The sequence below is a fragment of the Oncorhynchus masou genome, chromosome 9 (genome assembly GCF_036934945.1).
Source record: "Oncorhynchus masou masou isolate Uvic2021 chromosome 9, UVic_Omas_1.1, whole genome shotgun sequence".
NCBI classification, from domain to species: domain Eukaryota; kingdom Metazoa; phylum Chordata; class Actinopteri; order Salmoniformes; family Salmonidae; genus Oncorhynchus; species Oncorhynchus masou.
In genome coordinates, this window is record NC_088220.1 from 52,779,693 (window position 1) to 52,796,958 (window position 17,266).

The window sequence follows — 17,266 nt, forward strand, 5'->3', positions numbered from 1 at the left end:
TCTAGACATCCTCACTTTGAACATCACTCTACTTGTCGTTTACATGAATGTTTTTAGCGAAAAGAGAAAAAGCATGTATAGCCCCATAGACTGGTTCTCGTGGCTTGAACATGTGTCTAGAGATTGCAGGTGGATTCTGATAATGATGCTATACTGTACTCCAGCACAGTGAATGTGGGGTTGGGATGATCTGCATTCCCTCAGTATGGGAGAATCAGCACTATTTACACTGCCATACCTTAAAACTGTCATTCTACTCAAAATGCCATCACCGTAGTTATTTTCTAGATGTGACATACTTTTACTACTATCCCCTTCCCTGGGATATAAAGTGTGATTGATTGACTGGCTATTCTCTGATGATGAAAAACAAGCAGTGTTTTTTTTGGATAGAGTGTTTTAATGGTTTGTGTGTCACTTTTAGACATTGAACGGGAGCTTCAGCTGAAACACCAATGCTTTTCCCTGACTTGTACCTTGTATTTTTTTCTCAAATGTTTATTTTGTTGTTTTACATTCTCTTTTTTTGTGTTTGTTTCAATATTCCATGTCTATATACTGTATATTGGATCTCAGTTTTTGTTTTATATCACATTATAGCCATTGTTATTGACATTTTGAGTCATTTTCTAAATGAGAAGAAAAACAATCTATATATGAAAAACATAAACAGATTAATTTGTAAAATATAGTGTCCGTTTGTAATTGTTTGACGTTTTTGCACGTTTCCTCAAAGTGTGGTGGATTTTCAATCACTCTTAATGCAAGATGTGTTAAACAACATGACATATCCCATGTTACAGCTGTATGCAATATAATGGACAGAAGAAAGCATGGATGGTCTGCTTTAAGTGGAGGAAGCCTGCCAATGCCACCTCGCAACTGCAGTCATTACAAAAAGAGAAATTGCCTTTACTGTGTTTCATTATAAAGTCATGTTGTTTTAAGAGTCTCGAGTCTCCACCAGAGGACAAGCTATTACAGTTCACTACTACACCACAACTCAGCTGCCCAATTCACTACTATTTTTCTTGGGTATTGTTAACACACCAATTAAGAGAGTTGGAGTGAAGTCATACTTGAAGAACAACATGGTGCCAAAAAACATGTAGGTATTTTAGATGATTGCTTGATCACTGGGGATTAATTGTTGTGGGGTAATTAAAGTAAACATTAACGTTCAAGTGAAAAGCACAATACAGTAACAATGCATGTTTTCAACTCTCACCTAAAATCATAATGGTAATAGGAGTGTTTCACACATGTGGAGGCTGGTGGGAGGACCTATAGGAGGACAGGCTCATTGTAATGGAATACATGGAATGGATTCAAACATGGTTTCCATATGTTTGATACCATTCCATTTATTCCATTCCAGTCTTTACAATTATTATTTGTGTTGCTCTAGTCTTGCTCAAGCTTATTGAAGGCGAAACCACTGGTTTGACTTGCTGAGGTTGCTACTAACCTGTTCCAAAGACGACACAAGAAAACACCGGGGGGTTACTGAGTTCACCCTCCACCAACTGTCACAGCCAAGAAGCCTGAATGAGGAGTGAAACTGGGAGGACTGGAATAACATTTAGGCTCAGTGAAACTGAACCACTGTGTCCGGTGAAACAACTTACAAACCAATGCACTCCACTTAAAACCCCCACAACATTTGACCTAGGTAGACTTCAATGGTTTCCATAAGTAAACTATGTACATGACTCTGTGCATGCGGTCCAGGCATAACAAAAAATAACGTCACCAGTAAAATAAGAATTTGCATGTGGTTAAATAACATACGGGTTTTCATGTGTGATCAGCGCAAACCATGGTGTAGTGTGTTTGTTTCAGGTCTGTATGTTTTGCATCGAATAAGGATGAGGTTACTGAATTGAGGTGACTGACTTGAGGTGATGCCGCGCCCCTTTCGGCATCTGTCAGGAAGTGAATTCAAGAAAAATAGGAGCGCAAAACCGCGGAGACCGTGGGTCGTAGACGGACAAACATACCTCCGCCGATTTTGAGTTTTAAACCAGTAAGCTAGACATCTGAATGCTGCATATACACGGACAACACTACCAAAATGCTCATTAAAGAATTGTAAGTAAAAATGTTTGGGAAAATATGGTGTTTAGTTAAAACGTGTCACGCAGGAGAACGATGTCATACACAGGCAAACCATTGGGAAAATGTCTTGTGTGACAATTATCCTCTTCGTTTATAGTATTTTCTCTGTTAGTCTAGTATAGCCTACTTACCATTTGGGAATTTAAAAAAAACACGTGCAAGTTGGTATTCGCTGTGTTTTATCTTTGCGTAAAATGTCAAGTTTGTCAATGCTATTGACTGCTTGTTGCCTGTCTTCACTGTATGGATAGACTCATTGAATGAATGCATTAAGTAAAAAATAATCATTAACTTGCCAAAATGGAAATGTATTGTCAGTTACCAAAATGTATCTCAACTGACAAAGTGCCACTAACTTTGTAACCATAACTTTAATTATAATCATCCCATGCATCGTCAGGCCTACTAAAAAAAATACAAGGGTGTGCCTTTTATCTCAAACTAATCCAGAGTATACACTTGCATGACATGTCATCTAACTCATTGGTTACGAGAGTCAACAACCGCCATATCAACGTGTCCTCCTGATGCCCCAAACCTGCCTGTATCAATACCATAGAATTAGTATGGTGCCTTTCTTGGCTCTCATTACGCCCAGATCTGTTTATAATGAAATATTCAGTGCTGCTTAGACTAAGGACAGGTGGTGATTATTGCCTATTGTAGACTGGCAGAGGATGGGGCCAAAGCGAATTGTTTTCTGATAGTAGAAATCTACACCGGGTTTAAATTTCCTCTGACAATATTACAGCTAGAATCAGTAGCACGTTCAGGCTTGCAATGTTCATATTTGATAGGTAGAGCAGGACAGTATGGCCAATAATCCATGACGCGATAAATTGCCCGACTTGACGGTAAATAGAACATTAATGTGCACCACTTTTTCTTAATCCATGAAACTACTACTCGTTTGATGGTTGTCGCCATCAGTTGTCCCATTAACAATCCCTCTTATTAGCTAGCTTATTTTCTTTCAAACTTAACATTTCTCTAGTATAGGCTACTTATCGTCATGAACGATGTAAGCGAAATGCCTGCGATAAGTGGTCGGTGTCGATTTATTTCAAATTTATCGTCCCCAGGTTTTAGGGTAAACGTGTTTTGATTAGCATACTCTTAGCAGTTGCTGCTATCAGAGAATTGTCAGTCGAACTATAATCAAGTGATAAATTAGATGAGCAATAACATTAGTCATGAGCTGCAGGTGTTGTAATGTGTTGTAATGTGATGTTGCGCGCTCTCTCTCTCTTCTAGTCGAGTCATCCTCCCCATATCTGTGGAAGAGGTAAGTAGCGACCGAGTGTCATTTATTTGTCTTGAACTCTCGCTTCATGTCACCTATCAAGCTGGTCACGCAACATTCTTGTTTTCTGACTCAACGGTCAAATTGAGGTCAACCATTACCTAGCCCCATGAACGTACCGTACGCAAAAGCGGAACGTTCACGGGGCCAACCCGTTACCAAACGTGCCTGTGCTCTTGAGGAATCAGGGCCGTCTGTAAGTCAAACAGTTGGTCTGCATTATGTTCCTCTAACCTTCAAGTTCCTGTTTGTACACACACCTTTTATGATGGTGTGTGTGCACAGGATTTTAGCATGGTTTCCATTATGTTCACGATTGCAGTGGTTTGCTGGCCACACACAGTCAGGTCGGACATTGGCAGAAAATATTAGCCATATTAATTAAAACGGAGCACCGTATTCCTGACTGAAGCTTTGCAGTTGAAGGCAGTGGTTGTGGGTTGTTCCATGTCATTTCAGCAAGCCATGTCACCCACCATCTCAGATTGTTCTGAAATAATTTCTGTAATTAGAAACAAATAAGATTAGCATTCCTGCAACATTATTTTGTTGAAATCAAATTTGATCTCTGAGAAATTAAGCTTATTGATTGCACCCAAATTGGCCAATTTAGTTTATAGGATTCATATAATGTTTGATAAATATAGTACCTGACATCTGATTTCGACCTAACTTTTTTAGGTTTATGGCCCATCCTACATCCTTATATTACCAGGTTATGACTACTAGATGCTGCTGTTCCTGTATTAGGTGAAAAAAGTTTGAAGAACTTAAAGGGATAGTTCACCCAAATTACAAAATGACATGGGTTTCCTTACCCTGTAACCATTTTATTGTCAAGGTATGACAGCAAGGAATGCTAATCTTTAGTGCTGAGCGATTAACTTGGTTATTTTGTTCGTTATTTTTTGCTTTTTAAACAACTAATTGATGTTGGTTCAATTATCCGTAAGAGACTGAAGAATGTGCAATCAAGAGGGGACACATAGAGAGCAGGTTCTTTGAGGTATCTCTACCTGAAAATACATGATCTTAGTGGTTGATAGTTGTTAATCAGCAGTCATTAAAGTATGCCTTATTTACTTTGAAAAACTACTAAAATAGTGATTTTTGTCATAGGAGTTGGAATGACATAAAGTAATCAAATAAAACTAATGTAATATACACAATTAAATAATTGTATTAGTGTGAATAACTGATGATTAGTAAGTGATAAGCAGTCATGGGCAGTCCCTACCATCATTGGTATTTCTGTGTCATTCTATGTTACAGCTTTCAACTCACATAATGCATTTAAAATATCAAAACCAAAAATATATATTTTTTTTGAATCTAACCAAAACCAACCGACCTCAAAAATCACTAATCTCTCAGCACTACTAATCTTATCTGTTTCTAACAACACAAGTGATTTCAGAACAATCTGAGACGATGGGTGTCAATCCTATTTCTTGTGCTTTTTGAGGTGGAATGACCCTTGTATGTTCCGACCAGATTTATTTTCATCAGACATAATCTCGCATTCCATCTTGGCAACAACTTATCAGCAACAGTGCTGATTCCACCGTTCTCTCTCCTTCCTTCTCAGTCTCCCTCTCTTTCTCCATTTGTTCCCAGAGTTCGAGTCACCAGCATCATTCCCCCGCTTTGTTCTCTTTTTTTTTTTTTTTTAAGCTGACTTAGATTTCAGTCTCAATCGTTTCCCCCAAAATAAGATTCCAGATCAAGGATCATAACCCTAAATTCCATTCATAGCCTTACATAAGGGTGATTCCTCATTGGAACAAAAACATACCATAGGAACTTTTGGAGGACATTTTCTTTCTATCTTTATATTTAAAAAATAAGCATAAACCATTTTAGATTTGGCAAATGTTTCAATATATTGTTGAACATAATATACTCTACATGCATATCGAAGTTCCAGAATGAGGTCTCTGCTACCTTGAGTTACAGTATAAAAGTGGAATCAAAATAGTTGCCTTCTTTTGGTGATTTGCAGGATGTGCAATGATACAAGTGAAAGGAGGGCTGTGATTGGTTAAATTGCCTGCTATGCCAATTTCTCTGTACAAACTTCCACAGCCTGAGGAAGATGGACATAGGAGTCACACGCACGCAGGGGAACAATAAGTGAAATGCTGGTTTTACACGTGTTGTCACATTCCTAACCACCTACTGGCGCATGAGATGGAACCACCAAAATAACACTGTTCGGTAGAGGATGTGATTGTACCCCATCTTCCTCCAAACAGAGCTGTTTCACCTGTTGAATGCATCTCATTTTGGGATGACTTATCTAATCAGCCCGGCACAAACTATTCTGTGTTTTTAAATGTCAGTTGGCTGTGGGTTATTGAGTAGTGTCAATGTGCAGCAAGCGAGTCACCAGTTCCCTGTGGGTCACTAGCTCCCTGACGCACAGTGGCCGCGTTCCAGGACAACTTTATTGCAGTCACGCTACACACAGCAACCTGTGGTTGCATGCCACATCATGGACTGCTGCTGGGTGACTCAAGGCCTGTGGTGGTGGATGGATGGGGTGTGCTGCCTAGGCTGGTACAGCAGAGTTGGAGACAGTAATCCACCTGCCAAAGGTCTTTGACAGAGCTCTACATCCTGAAATCACTGGCGAGCATTTAACAAGGGAAGTTTTGGCAGAGTCTCATCCAAAAAATAAAAACTGCCACAGATGGCTATTACAGTATTTTCCTTATGCTTGCTGACAATACTGTTATCCTGTTGAGCTGTTATGCTGAAGTCTGTGTCTATCTGGGCTAAATGCACAAGGAACTGCCAGTGGTGAATACGGAAAACTGTCCCTGTCCAGGTGCTCTGAGGAGTGAATGGTTAGGGATGTGCCCACTGAAGTGGTTGCAGCTGTCTGTTAATGCAACTTGTGAACAATGGGGATTATGTAGTCTGTGTGTAACTGTAGGTCACTCCTCTTTCTTCCTCTCCACAGTACCAAGTGGGGCAGCTGTACTCTGTGGCTGAGACCAGTAAGAATGAGACGGGTGGAGGAGAAGGGGTGGAGGTGCTGAAGAATGAACCCTATGAGAAGGATGGAGAGAAGGGCCAGTACACCCACAAGATATATCACCTGCACAGGTACGATTGGTCCATCTACCCAGTGACTCCCATCCATCCACCCACGCACAATCACCCAATGGTACAGTATATACCCATTGTTTCTTGAAGAATGTAACTCATAAATTCGTCATGAGCTCAGTTCAACTGAAACCAAAATATACGCTTGTTTTACTCAATTGTAAACAATATCATTTTAAACAAATACTGTATAGCCTCAAAACATGGCAAAAACTATAATGGTCAGTCCTTGCATCCATAGGTTATGTCTATCCCTCAGCTATTTCACGAGAAATTGGTGGGGTGTTCATGTTCTTATTATTTGAACTGCAGATTTCCACTTTTTATAAATAAAAAAGATCTTTAAGAAATTATAAAATAGTTTGACAACCTTGTTTATATGCTTTCAAATTGTACTGAGAAAAATATATAAATATAAAAAATAAAATATATATATATATATATTTTAAAAAATATATATATATATATATATATTTTTAAAAAATATATAAATGCAACATGCAGCAATTTCAAAGATTTTACTGAGTTACAGTTCATATTAAGAAATCAGTCAATTTAAATAAATGAGGCCCTAATCTATGGATTTCACATGACTGGGCAGGGGTGCAGCCTTGGTGGGCCTGGGAGGGCATAGGGCCACCCACTTGGCAGCCCAGCCAATCAGAATGAGTTTTTCCCCGCAAAAGGGCTTTATTACAGACATAAATACTCCTCAGCTCCCCTCACTACCCCACCCTCAGACGATCCCACAGGTGAAGAAGCCGGATGTGGAGGTCCTGGGCTGACGTGGTTTCACGTGGTCTGCGGTTGTGAGGCCGGTTGGACGTACTGCCAAATTCTCTAAAACGACGTTGGAGGCAGCTTATGGTAGAGAAATGAACATTCAATTAGCTGGTAACAGCTCTGGTTTACATTCCTGCAGTCAGCTTGCCAACTGCACGCTCCCTCAACTTGAGACATCTGTGGCATTGTGTTGTGACACAACTGCACATTTTAGTGTCATTTTATTTTCCCCAGCACAAGGTGCACTTGTGTAATGATCATGCTGTTTAATCAGCGTCTTGATATGCAACACCTGTCAGGTGGCTGGATTGTCTTGGCAAAAAAGAAATGCTCACTGACAGGGATATTAACTAATTTGTGCAAAAAATTTGAGATACAATTTTTTGCATGTGGAACGTTTCTGGGATTTTTTTTTAGCTCATGAAGCATGGGACCAACACTACATGTCTGTTTCTATTTTTGTTCAGTGTATATCAAATTCAACCGTTTTGTCTTTTTCAGTGATGAAGATACGGATCTCTCATGGTAGGGTGGGCTATATTTAAATAGGGTGAACTTTGAGCACCTCCTATCTCCTGACTCTTGGCATTTAGGGCCAAAAAGGCACTTTCTCACCACTTCTACCATTGGCAAACATGTGTGGGAAAGTTTTGTTCAATTGGGTGCGTTCAATTGGGTGCGGTGGTTGAGGTCAAAGGGATGTGGTCAAAAAGTGATTGAATTCATATGGATTTGACCCTAAAATAATAATATCTTACTTTTTCTCTGCAGTAAAGTGCCAAACTATGTGCGCATTCTGGCACCATCAACTGCTCTTAACATCCACGAGAAGGCCTGGAATGCTTACCCCTACTGTCGGACTGGTAAGTCCCCTGCTCTTTGTTACCTAGCCCTTCTGTAGTGAGAGAATATGTTGAATAATTAATTTGGGTATACACGCTAGCAGCCAGCACTGTGAGGACATGCTATTGGAATCTATGTGATGTCTGGACCAATAGCCAGGCATTGGGTATTAATGGTGTATATAGACAACTTCTCCGTTTGATTGACAAGGAGTTAGCCAATTTCTAACATGTGCAACTATTGAGATATTATTTTGAACGTCTGTTCCCCTAAACATTGTTTTCTCTCTTTGTCTCCTCATGTCCATCTCTTCCCCGTTGCAGTTATTACAGTAAGTACTGTTTTCTTCTATACATTTACAAATCCAGTATGTTACTGTTTACTTGCACACTATTCAGCTGTAAACATGGTGAAAGAGGAGCTGGTAACCTTGCCTGTCAAAAGGAAAGGAGAGAAGCGGATGGGGCTGACTTAACACAGAGAAAGACAGACACTCGTTTTGCCAGGGTGAACGTGTGTGTGCGCACATGCATGTGCATGTTTTTTTTGTGTGATATTGACTGTACATTTGTTTATCCGATGTGTAATTCTGTTGTTTTTGTCGCACTGCTTTGCGTTTATCTTGGCCAGGTCACACTGGTATTTAACCAGGTAGGCCAGTTGAAAACCTGTTCTCAACTGGCCTACCTGGTTAAATAAAATATATATATATATTTTTTAAATGACCACTGCTCATAGCTGATGTATGCCTCAAGATGTAATCACTTATAGTCCATATATAAAGGTTAAATAAATATATTACTTTGTTTCAGACCTGGGTTCAACTACTATTTGAAATCTTTCAAATGCTTTGGATTTTTGCTCTAGCCCAGGATGGGGTTTACTGGTTAAGGACTATTCTATGGATTGATTAAGCCAGCATGCTCAATCAAGCACATATATTATTTGACATGATTTCAAATAGTCTTTGAATCCAGTATGTGTTGGACACTTGATTGATCTCGTTTATGTTATTACTTGCTCTTCCTTCTGCAGAATGAATACATGAAGGACAATTTTCTGATTAAAATTGAGACGTGGCACAAGCCCGACATGGGGGTTCAGGACAATGTGAGTGAGCAGCTAATGTAACGAGTCTGAATGTACACCATGTCAAGCATGGACCACCGGCACATTTAATTCAGTTGGCGGACGTCGCTAGTCCTTTAATTTAACGATTTCCCCTTTTTTATTTTATCGATCAGACTCCAATCAGTCACTTCCATTGACGTCATTTCATGCCATGTCATTTCCGCGTCCATCCTCTGACTTGGTGAAAGGATACGGAAACCCTTCTCGTGTTTGCATTTTTAGTTCTCAGACCTGCTCTTGTTGGTGATGACACTGAAACAACATGTACACATAATGTATCAAAGTGCTATGTAATCAGGGTTGGGGCCAATTTCAATTCAATTTCCCTCAAAATTGGATTTAGAATTTTGCTTTTCAGTTTATTTCCTGAATTGAGTGGATTGAAATGTAATTGGCCCCAAGGCCAACCCTGCATGTTATACCTAGTCTATGTAGTGACTAATACTGAGGCATTCTTAGCTCTTGAAGTGGGTAACTTACTATAAATGATTCCCTGCATAGGTACACGGACTAGACCCAGATCAGTGGAAGAAGACTGAAGTAGTCTACATTGACATCGCTGACAAAAGCCAAGTGGATGTCAAGGTGATGGCAGCGATTGATCAGTGTGAATGTACTAACAATTTATTAGTAATAAGCATTCTTTGAAACTATTTTACTGTTCTAAACCCAGACACATCAGGGTTGTATTCATAAGGCAGCAAATGGTAAAAAATTGACTGAAACAGGGAGGGATTGCCTGAACTTGTCCAATAGAAATTCCCTTACTGAGAAAGCAGGGCTTCTGGCAAATAGTTGTGGCAAATCTTTGGCCAGCTCATATTTTAAAATGAAATGACATTCGTGGCAAACTGTTGCGACAAATTTGCAGCGACTTGTGAAATTCTGGAAAACAATACTGGGAAACTTGTGGCGAACATTCTGTTTGCTGCAAATTTGCTTCAAAATGATTATGAAAATGCAAATTGAAACAGGTTTTTGATTACTTTGTGTATTAACAACATTGAAATGTATATGCGATTTGGTTTGTGTCAATACATTTAAATGAACTTCCTTCTCACAGGGAACTAAACATACTAAATGTACTACAGGGCCTTCAGAAAGTGTTCCCACCCCTTGACCTTTTACACATTTTGTTGTTACAAAGTGGGATTAAATTTGATTTAATTCTTTTTTTCAATCTACACAAAATACTTTAATGTCGAAGTGGAAGAAAGAGTCACATTTAAAAAAACAACAACAAAAAAAACAAAGTAAAACCCTAATACTGCATATCTTGATTAGATAAGTATTCAACCCCCTGAGTCCATACATGCTAGAATTACCTTCAGCAGCAATTATAGCTGTGAGTCTTTCTGGGTAAACTAGCCAGTCAGTGGTGCTGACAGATTGAAACTGATCTAGCTAGCAACAAAATGTGTTTCACACTATCCCATAAAACATGACATGCTTACCAGGCATCAATTAGCTTACACAATTAGGAAGTTTTCAGTTAAAACACTCACTTGACAACTTCGGTAGCGAGTTAGCATTTTCCACCCGGTTTGAGCTCAGTGTGTTTACCAGTAGGGATAAAACGGTTACCGGTTTCACGATAAACCACGGTAAAATTCGACGGTTAGTATTACCGTTTCAAATTTTAATTATCATTAAAACCGTGTTTGATTACCACCATTTGAAAAACTCATATGTTAAATACTGTCCAGCATCAACCAAAGTTAGCAACAGTCTGGCGCACCATGCAGCGTGGGTTTTGTTTTGTGTGAAAACATGCCGGAAGGCAGTAACAGCGTTCGGGAGATTTTTCAGCCTTCAAAGAGGACCAAATCTGAAGTGTGGTCGTATTTTGGGTTTTACAAGAGTGCTGAGGGAAACCTAATCGAAGATGGTCACCCTGTCTGCAGAACATGCAGCAAAAAGAAATAGCTGCAAAAGGGGGCAACACTTCAAATCTCTTGAGTCATCTTCGTGATCACCACCCGCTACTTTATAGCGAATGCAAGGTCAGTTAACTTTTAGCTCAATGCATGATGTGGGGGAAATGTCATGGTTTGTCTGTCAAACATGCTAATAGCTTGTCAATCATTTTAACGGAAGCGTTCAGTGTTACCTACTCTTGTAAAAACACTGCACGTTGTCCTGCTGCTGTACCCGTCGTGTGTCTGCAGACTCTATTCACCCATTGCACACGATAACACCTTATGTAGTTTAGTCACCCAACCAACATATATTTTGTTCATTTAAAATCCGTCAGACGTCGATTTGGTTGTAAAAGTGTTTCAACAGGAGAAACACTATAGACTCCTATACAAGACTCTTAGTATTTATGTCAATTGTGCATGGGCTCATTGCATGTACTCAAATGCAACACAGAAGATTGTGTGAGTGAATAATAATTATAATGTATTAATAAAAGTAATACATTTTCTTTTCCCTTGTTTACAGAGTGGACGTGCAGCAGGCAAACCCAGCGATGCTACTGGTCCCTCATCTACAGTTGTGAACTTGTGACACAGACACTGAGCAAGCGTTTAAAAGGCAGGCTGCTCATGCACCCACGTCAACAAATGCTCAATACCTCACTGCAGCCCTTTTCATATTACATTGCAAAGGTCAAGATGCCATTTCAAATTGTTGAGAGGCCTGGCTTTCTGAGGCTGATTAAGGTTGCCGTCCCTACTACAAAGTGCCATCACAAACATTTTCCAAGACTGAAATCCCAAACCTGTACAACCAGGTTAAAGCTGATGTTGGAAAAGTTTGGCTCAAGGTACATGTTTTGCTGCAACTACTGACCTCTGGACCAGTGAAAGCAGGGGGTGGTTCAACCATACATAAGCTTCACTATCCATTACCTCACCCCAGACTGGCAACTGGAATCAAACTGCCTGGAAACACGGTTCTTCCCACTCGGCTCACAAAATAGTTTTTGAGAATATGCTGGGAGAGTGGGGAGGGTCAACAACAAAGACCTGGTCTTCATAACTACAGGCAATGCATCAAACATGATCAAGACTTTTGAAGAGTTCCCAGATCTGTGGCTTGGGTGCTTTGAACCTGGCCACCTCTGAAAATTCAGAGCGTTGACACAGCAGCCAAGGCCTGCCGTCATCTGGTCCAAGGCTTCTCACGGAGCTGGAAGAGAAGGAGAGAACTGAGAGAAAAGCAAGCTGCCCTCAACATGCCACAGAAGGCTCTGATCCATGATGTGGTGACCCGATGGGGGATCTACACACAAGATGCGTGAGCGTTTCCTCAGCCAACAGCAGCCAGTCTGTGTGACACTGGCTAGAGAACGAAGAACGTGGAATCTGATGCCCAAGGATGCTGACGTAAGTGTCATGGACCATCTGTTCCAGCTGCTTAAACCTCTGAGAAAGTTTTTATAGATGCACTTGCCTCAGACACAAGTGACACTGTCAGCCATCAAACCTGTCCTGGACCACGTCACCTGTGATGTTCTGGTGGATAAGGATACGGAGCCATCCCTGACCAAGGAGATGAAAAGGGTAATGAGAGAAGACCTTAACAACAGACACACAGAGAAGGCAAAGAGTCATGCACATGGCTTGTTTCATTGACCCCAACTTCAATAGGAGCTTTTTAGATAAACCGAAGGCAGCAGAGCGGGGAAGAGGGTCAGATTCTGACCACCCCAGAAGACAGAGTGAAAGAATAGATCAAGGTCTACCTGTCTCTGCCACCCATTCCAGCAGAAGAGGATCCACTGGTGTGGTGGAGGGGCTATGCATCAGAGCTGCCTCACCTTGCCAGGAAGCTTTTCTGCATCTCAGTAACCAGCGTGCCATCAGTGTTCAGTGCCAGCGGGCACATTGTCTCCCCTCGCAGATCACTACTTAAACCGGACCAAGTAAATATGCTGACATTTTTACATTTCAATCTCAAGTAAGCAAAGGATGTCCAGGATGTTAGGCCAATCACTGCTGTTCATTTGATTTGTTTATATATTTTGTGTTATTTTAATGTCAACACATGCACATTAGATTTGTTTACATATGGTTGTATTGTTCTTACATGCACATTGGATTTGTTTACATATGGTTGTATTGTTCTTACATGCACGTTGGATTTGTTTTCATATGGTTGTATTGTTCTTACATGCACGTTGGATTTGTTTTCATATGGTTGTATTCTTACATGCACATTGGATTTGTTTACATGTGGTGTATTGTTCTTAACTGCACATTGCTTTACTTGTGTTGCTTTTATATGCACATTTGATTTACTTAAGGTTGTGTTCATTTAAACCTGCTCTAGGGGAAACTTGTACCTCTCATGGCCACATGGTGCTATATTTAATGTTATTATTTTAATGTTTATGCACTCAAAGTGCATAGTCCTGCTAATTTTGTTTGTTAGGTTCACCAAGTTTTATATTGAAAACTATTTCAGTGTTTGTATAAGTACTTTTTGAACCTTTTCCAGCACATTTGAACAATACTGCGATAATACTGATAACCGTGATAATTTTGCTCACTATAATCGTGATATGAAATTTCCATACGGTTTCATCTCTATTTACCAGAAACTGCTTCTGTCTGGTAAACTGTTGCCACTAGTGGCAATAAATATTGTTGCCACCGGTTTTCCCTTAATGTCTATGGGTTTGCCACAGATACTTCTACAAATACTTCTTGTTTGCCAGAAAAAAAACTCTAGTGAACGATTTGCCACTATTTGCAATAAATATTGTTGTTGCCAAAGGTTTTCCGCTGATTCAGCACTAGTGGCAAATGTTGCCAGAAGTTTACAAACTTGCCACAAATCTGCAGGAACTTTCCCAAAACCAATTATTTTTAAGGCATAACACTTCATTTTAACTTGATAAATGTTCTACTACATTTTGCTACGGTGTTCCCTAATGAGTACGACCCAGTTTTCTGAACAGAATTAAATAGAACACTGGTATCTTTGCATCCTACTCATCTGCTCACTCTGCTCCACACAGGACTATAAGCCAGAAGAAGATCCTGCCATATTCAAGTCAGAGAAGACAGGCAGGGGCCCCCTGGGACCTAACTGGAAGGTACTACCCAAACCAATATTCCTCCATTGTTATCATATTTTTCACATCAGCTAATTTCACACGTAGCTGTTTCCAGAGTCCTACAGTATATTTAGACGGTTGGGCCAGTGTGGTTTCTGTCTGAACGTTCTGAGAGCGCCAATTTCACCTCCATAGTCGTTGCTAAGTGATGTTTCCGCATCGCGCTGTTTATTTCTGGTAGTTTTTTTCCAAACCTATGAAGATGTCCAGTGAAAGCGGATATGCAATTTGTTGACACCACCACAACACCGTACCAACTTGGATACACATTATCCCGAATGCTAATAAGTAAAAACATAAATGTTCCGACATGGCGTCCGTTCTAAAAACCTGGCCGAAACTCTCTTGGTATATGACTATGGCTGTATCTATTCTGGTTCGGAAGCTCTATGTGTTGTCAACTGTTCTGCCTCTGCTTGAGGGTGTAATAACTTGTCTTTACCTCTGCAGAAAGAGCTTCCCAGCAACACAAACTCTCCTCACATGTGTGCCTATAAGTTAGTCACAGTCAACTTCAAATGGTGGGGAGTCCAGAACAAAATTGAGAACTTCATTCAGAAGGTGCGGTAGGAGACTTGTCAATTATTCCAGTATTTGCATAAAATTCCGCTATGGTGCCTACATCTTTGAGTGTTCCAGTTCAAACCTAGTGCTAGTACAGAGGCAAAGTCCAGTATTTTCATATCGCCCAATGTTCATGCAAAAAAATGACTCTGTCCTGGAACCCTTGAAGAAGAAACTAGTAGACAGAGTTGTCTGAGAAATAAGATATCCAAGCTGTGCAGTCTCTGGGTGTGACAGACTAGTTTACAATAAAGACTAGTGTTTTCTGTCCTCTAGTGGACAGACAGTCATTTGCCAGAGACCTTCTACTCCAAGTTGCACATAATAAATGCTGATATTACTAATATTTTTTTGAAGTAAATGTTTTGTCTTTAATTTCTTTCCCTTTCTGATTTCCAGCAAGAGAAGCGATTGTTTACAAAGTTCCACAGACAGCTGTTCTGTTTGATTGACAAATGGATCGGACTGACAATGGAGGACATTCGCCGTATTGAAGAGGAGACCCAAAAAGAGCTGGATGAGGTAATTTACTGTACATTTGTTTGTTCTTTGGCATCAATTAACTGTTTTGTCATTAGGCAACGGAAATGTGTTGTTCTGGATATCCTACTTATTGAGTGTCTGTGTTTATCTGTGTGTTTGTGTCAGATGAGGGAGAAGGATCCAGTCAAAGGGAGTTCTGCTTCAGAGGACTGAGGCTGTGCAGCTGTGATTGTGAGTACCGCTCTGTCTGGTGGTCAGTGGGAATTGAGACTGAGTTCAGGGAGGTGTTCATTCGTGCGCGTAATGGAAAATGCTTTAAAGCAATTTGCAACAGAAAACAATGATGAGCGTTTCTTATAGGACAAGTCCAGGTATGTCATTTCCTGTATTTACAGTAAGTTCATTTTCTTCCGCTTGGTACCAAACGAACACGACACACATGAGGAGCTCAGGACGTGCACCTTACCCCATATGAATCAGCTACCGTGTTATCAGTGTCATAGTGTAATCGCTCCGATCTCATACTCTATCACGTTTCCCCAACTAGTGCCCCCCGCGGGCCAATTTTGTCCCACATTTGATTTTATTTGGCCCACAAGTTTTCTGAGCAAGGAAAACTTTCTCGCCAATAAGGGAAAAAAAGTTTGACATAAGACTGTAAAAAACAGCAAATCATCTCCAAGTCATTTTAATTCCCATGCGTAATAGCAAGATGCACTGTATGTGATCTTATACAAATGTAAGCAAGGTTTGAAATTATTGTTTTAGTCAGTATATTATTTTTGGGCTTCTTGCGGTATATTTTTAGTCTACAAATGTATTTGTAATTATGTTTCGGCCCTCTGACAATCTGCTCAAGAAAATAATCAGCCCTTGACTGAATCTAGTTGATGGTCCCTGCTCTAAATCTTCAAGCAATAAGTCCTCTTATAATTGTGCACAAGGAAACAAGCCTTGTCTATCTTGCAGATTTGCTTTTTATAGATTATAATCAAGGTGGTCACACATCGTTCTCCCATTCCATTTCAGACCTGTTACTGAAACACCAGCATCTCTGCCCTGCCCTTGTACTTGGAAATGATATGGCTGCATGCAGACCCCTATACTGTCCAGGCAAGCCATGGAGAGGTCCCAGCAGCCCAGAGGTCCACAGCAACCTCCTAACTAATTATGTCACTTGTCGATTTTTTTTTTGTTTGTTTTTTAAATGGGAATTTTGTTTTTGAGTTGTCGTGATAGTATTTTCTATTGTCTTTAATTCCTCATGTGTTTTGTGGACAAACCTGAATTTGTGGGTCACTCCTGTCTTTCAAAGTACTACGATGTCTCTGTATTTCCCTCTTGGTTACAGTGCATTGTTCTTCCCCGGGGACAATCTGCATCAGCAGGCCAACCTGAATCAGCAGGCTGAAAACCAGTTGTCGTGTTATGGCTTTGGGTGTACGTCTTTTTGGGGCAGGAAATATGGAACAATATACCTGGTCTCTGAGTAATAAATCATGTCCTGTACTGTATTTTTCTGTATTAATTCACAGGGTCCTTTTCTCTGATTTAATTGATTGAGCAACATTTATTGTTCTATACAACCTATGTTATTCAATATAAAAAATAGTATATTTATACTCTTTGCGTTCTGTGATTGCTTTCATTGGTGCAAGAGCTGTGTTCCCATTTTTCCTGACTTGCTTGATTTTCTTTACGTCCTTTTAAGTCAAAGAATTTCACAGAAATGGTTTAAAAGATCATGGTAAGTAAATATCTTAACAACCCGTTGTTCATATGGTTTTTCAAAATGGAACTCACGTCAGTGGGGTTTCCTAACCGTAACGCATTTTGATCCCACTTATTTCACCCCGTCACCC

The 17,266-nt window shown here is 40.1% G+C and overlaps 1 protein-coding gene across 1 annotated transcript; it reads left to right on the top strand.

Moving 5' to 3' along the window:
- The first annotated feature begins 1,920 nt into the window (after positions 1-1,920).
- LOC135546188 (phosphatidylinositol transfer protein alpha isoform-like) lies at positions 1,921-17,026 on the top strand. The gene is made up of 12 exons (XM_064974404.1): positions 1,921-2,091; positions 3,373-3,403; positions 6,387-6,532; positions 8,087-8,178; positions 8,482-8,489; positions 9,194-9,268; positions 9,791-9,874; positions 14,259-14,336; positions 14,808-14,918; positions 15,321-15,443; positions 15,570-15,635; positions 16,434-17,026. The coding sequence occupies exons 1-11, from the start codon at positions 2,075-2,077 to the stop codon at positions 15,615-15,617; spliced, it is 813 nt and encodes a 270-aa protein (XP_064830476.1). The 5' UTR covers positions 1,921-2,074; the 3' UTR covers positions 15,618-15,635; positions 16,434-17,026.
- The last annotated feature ends 240 nt before the right edge of the window (positions 17,027-17,266 follow it).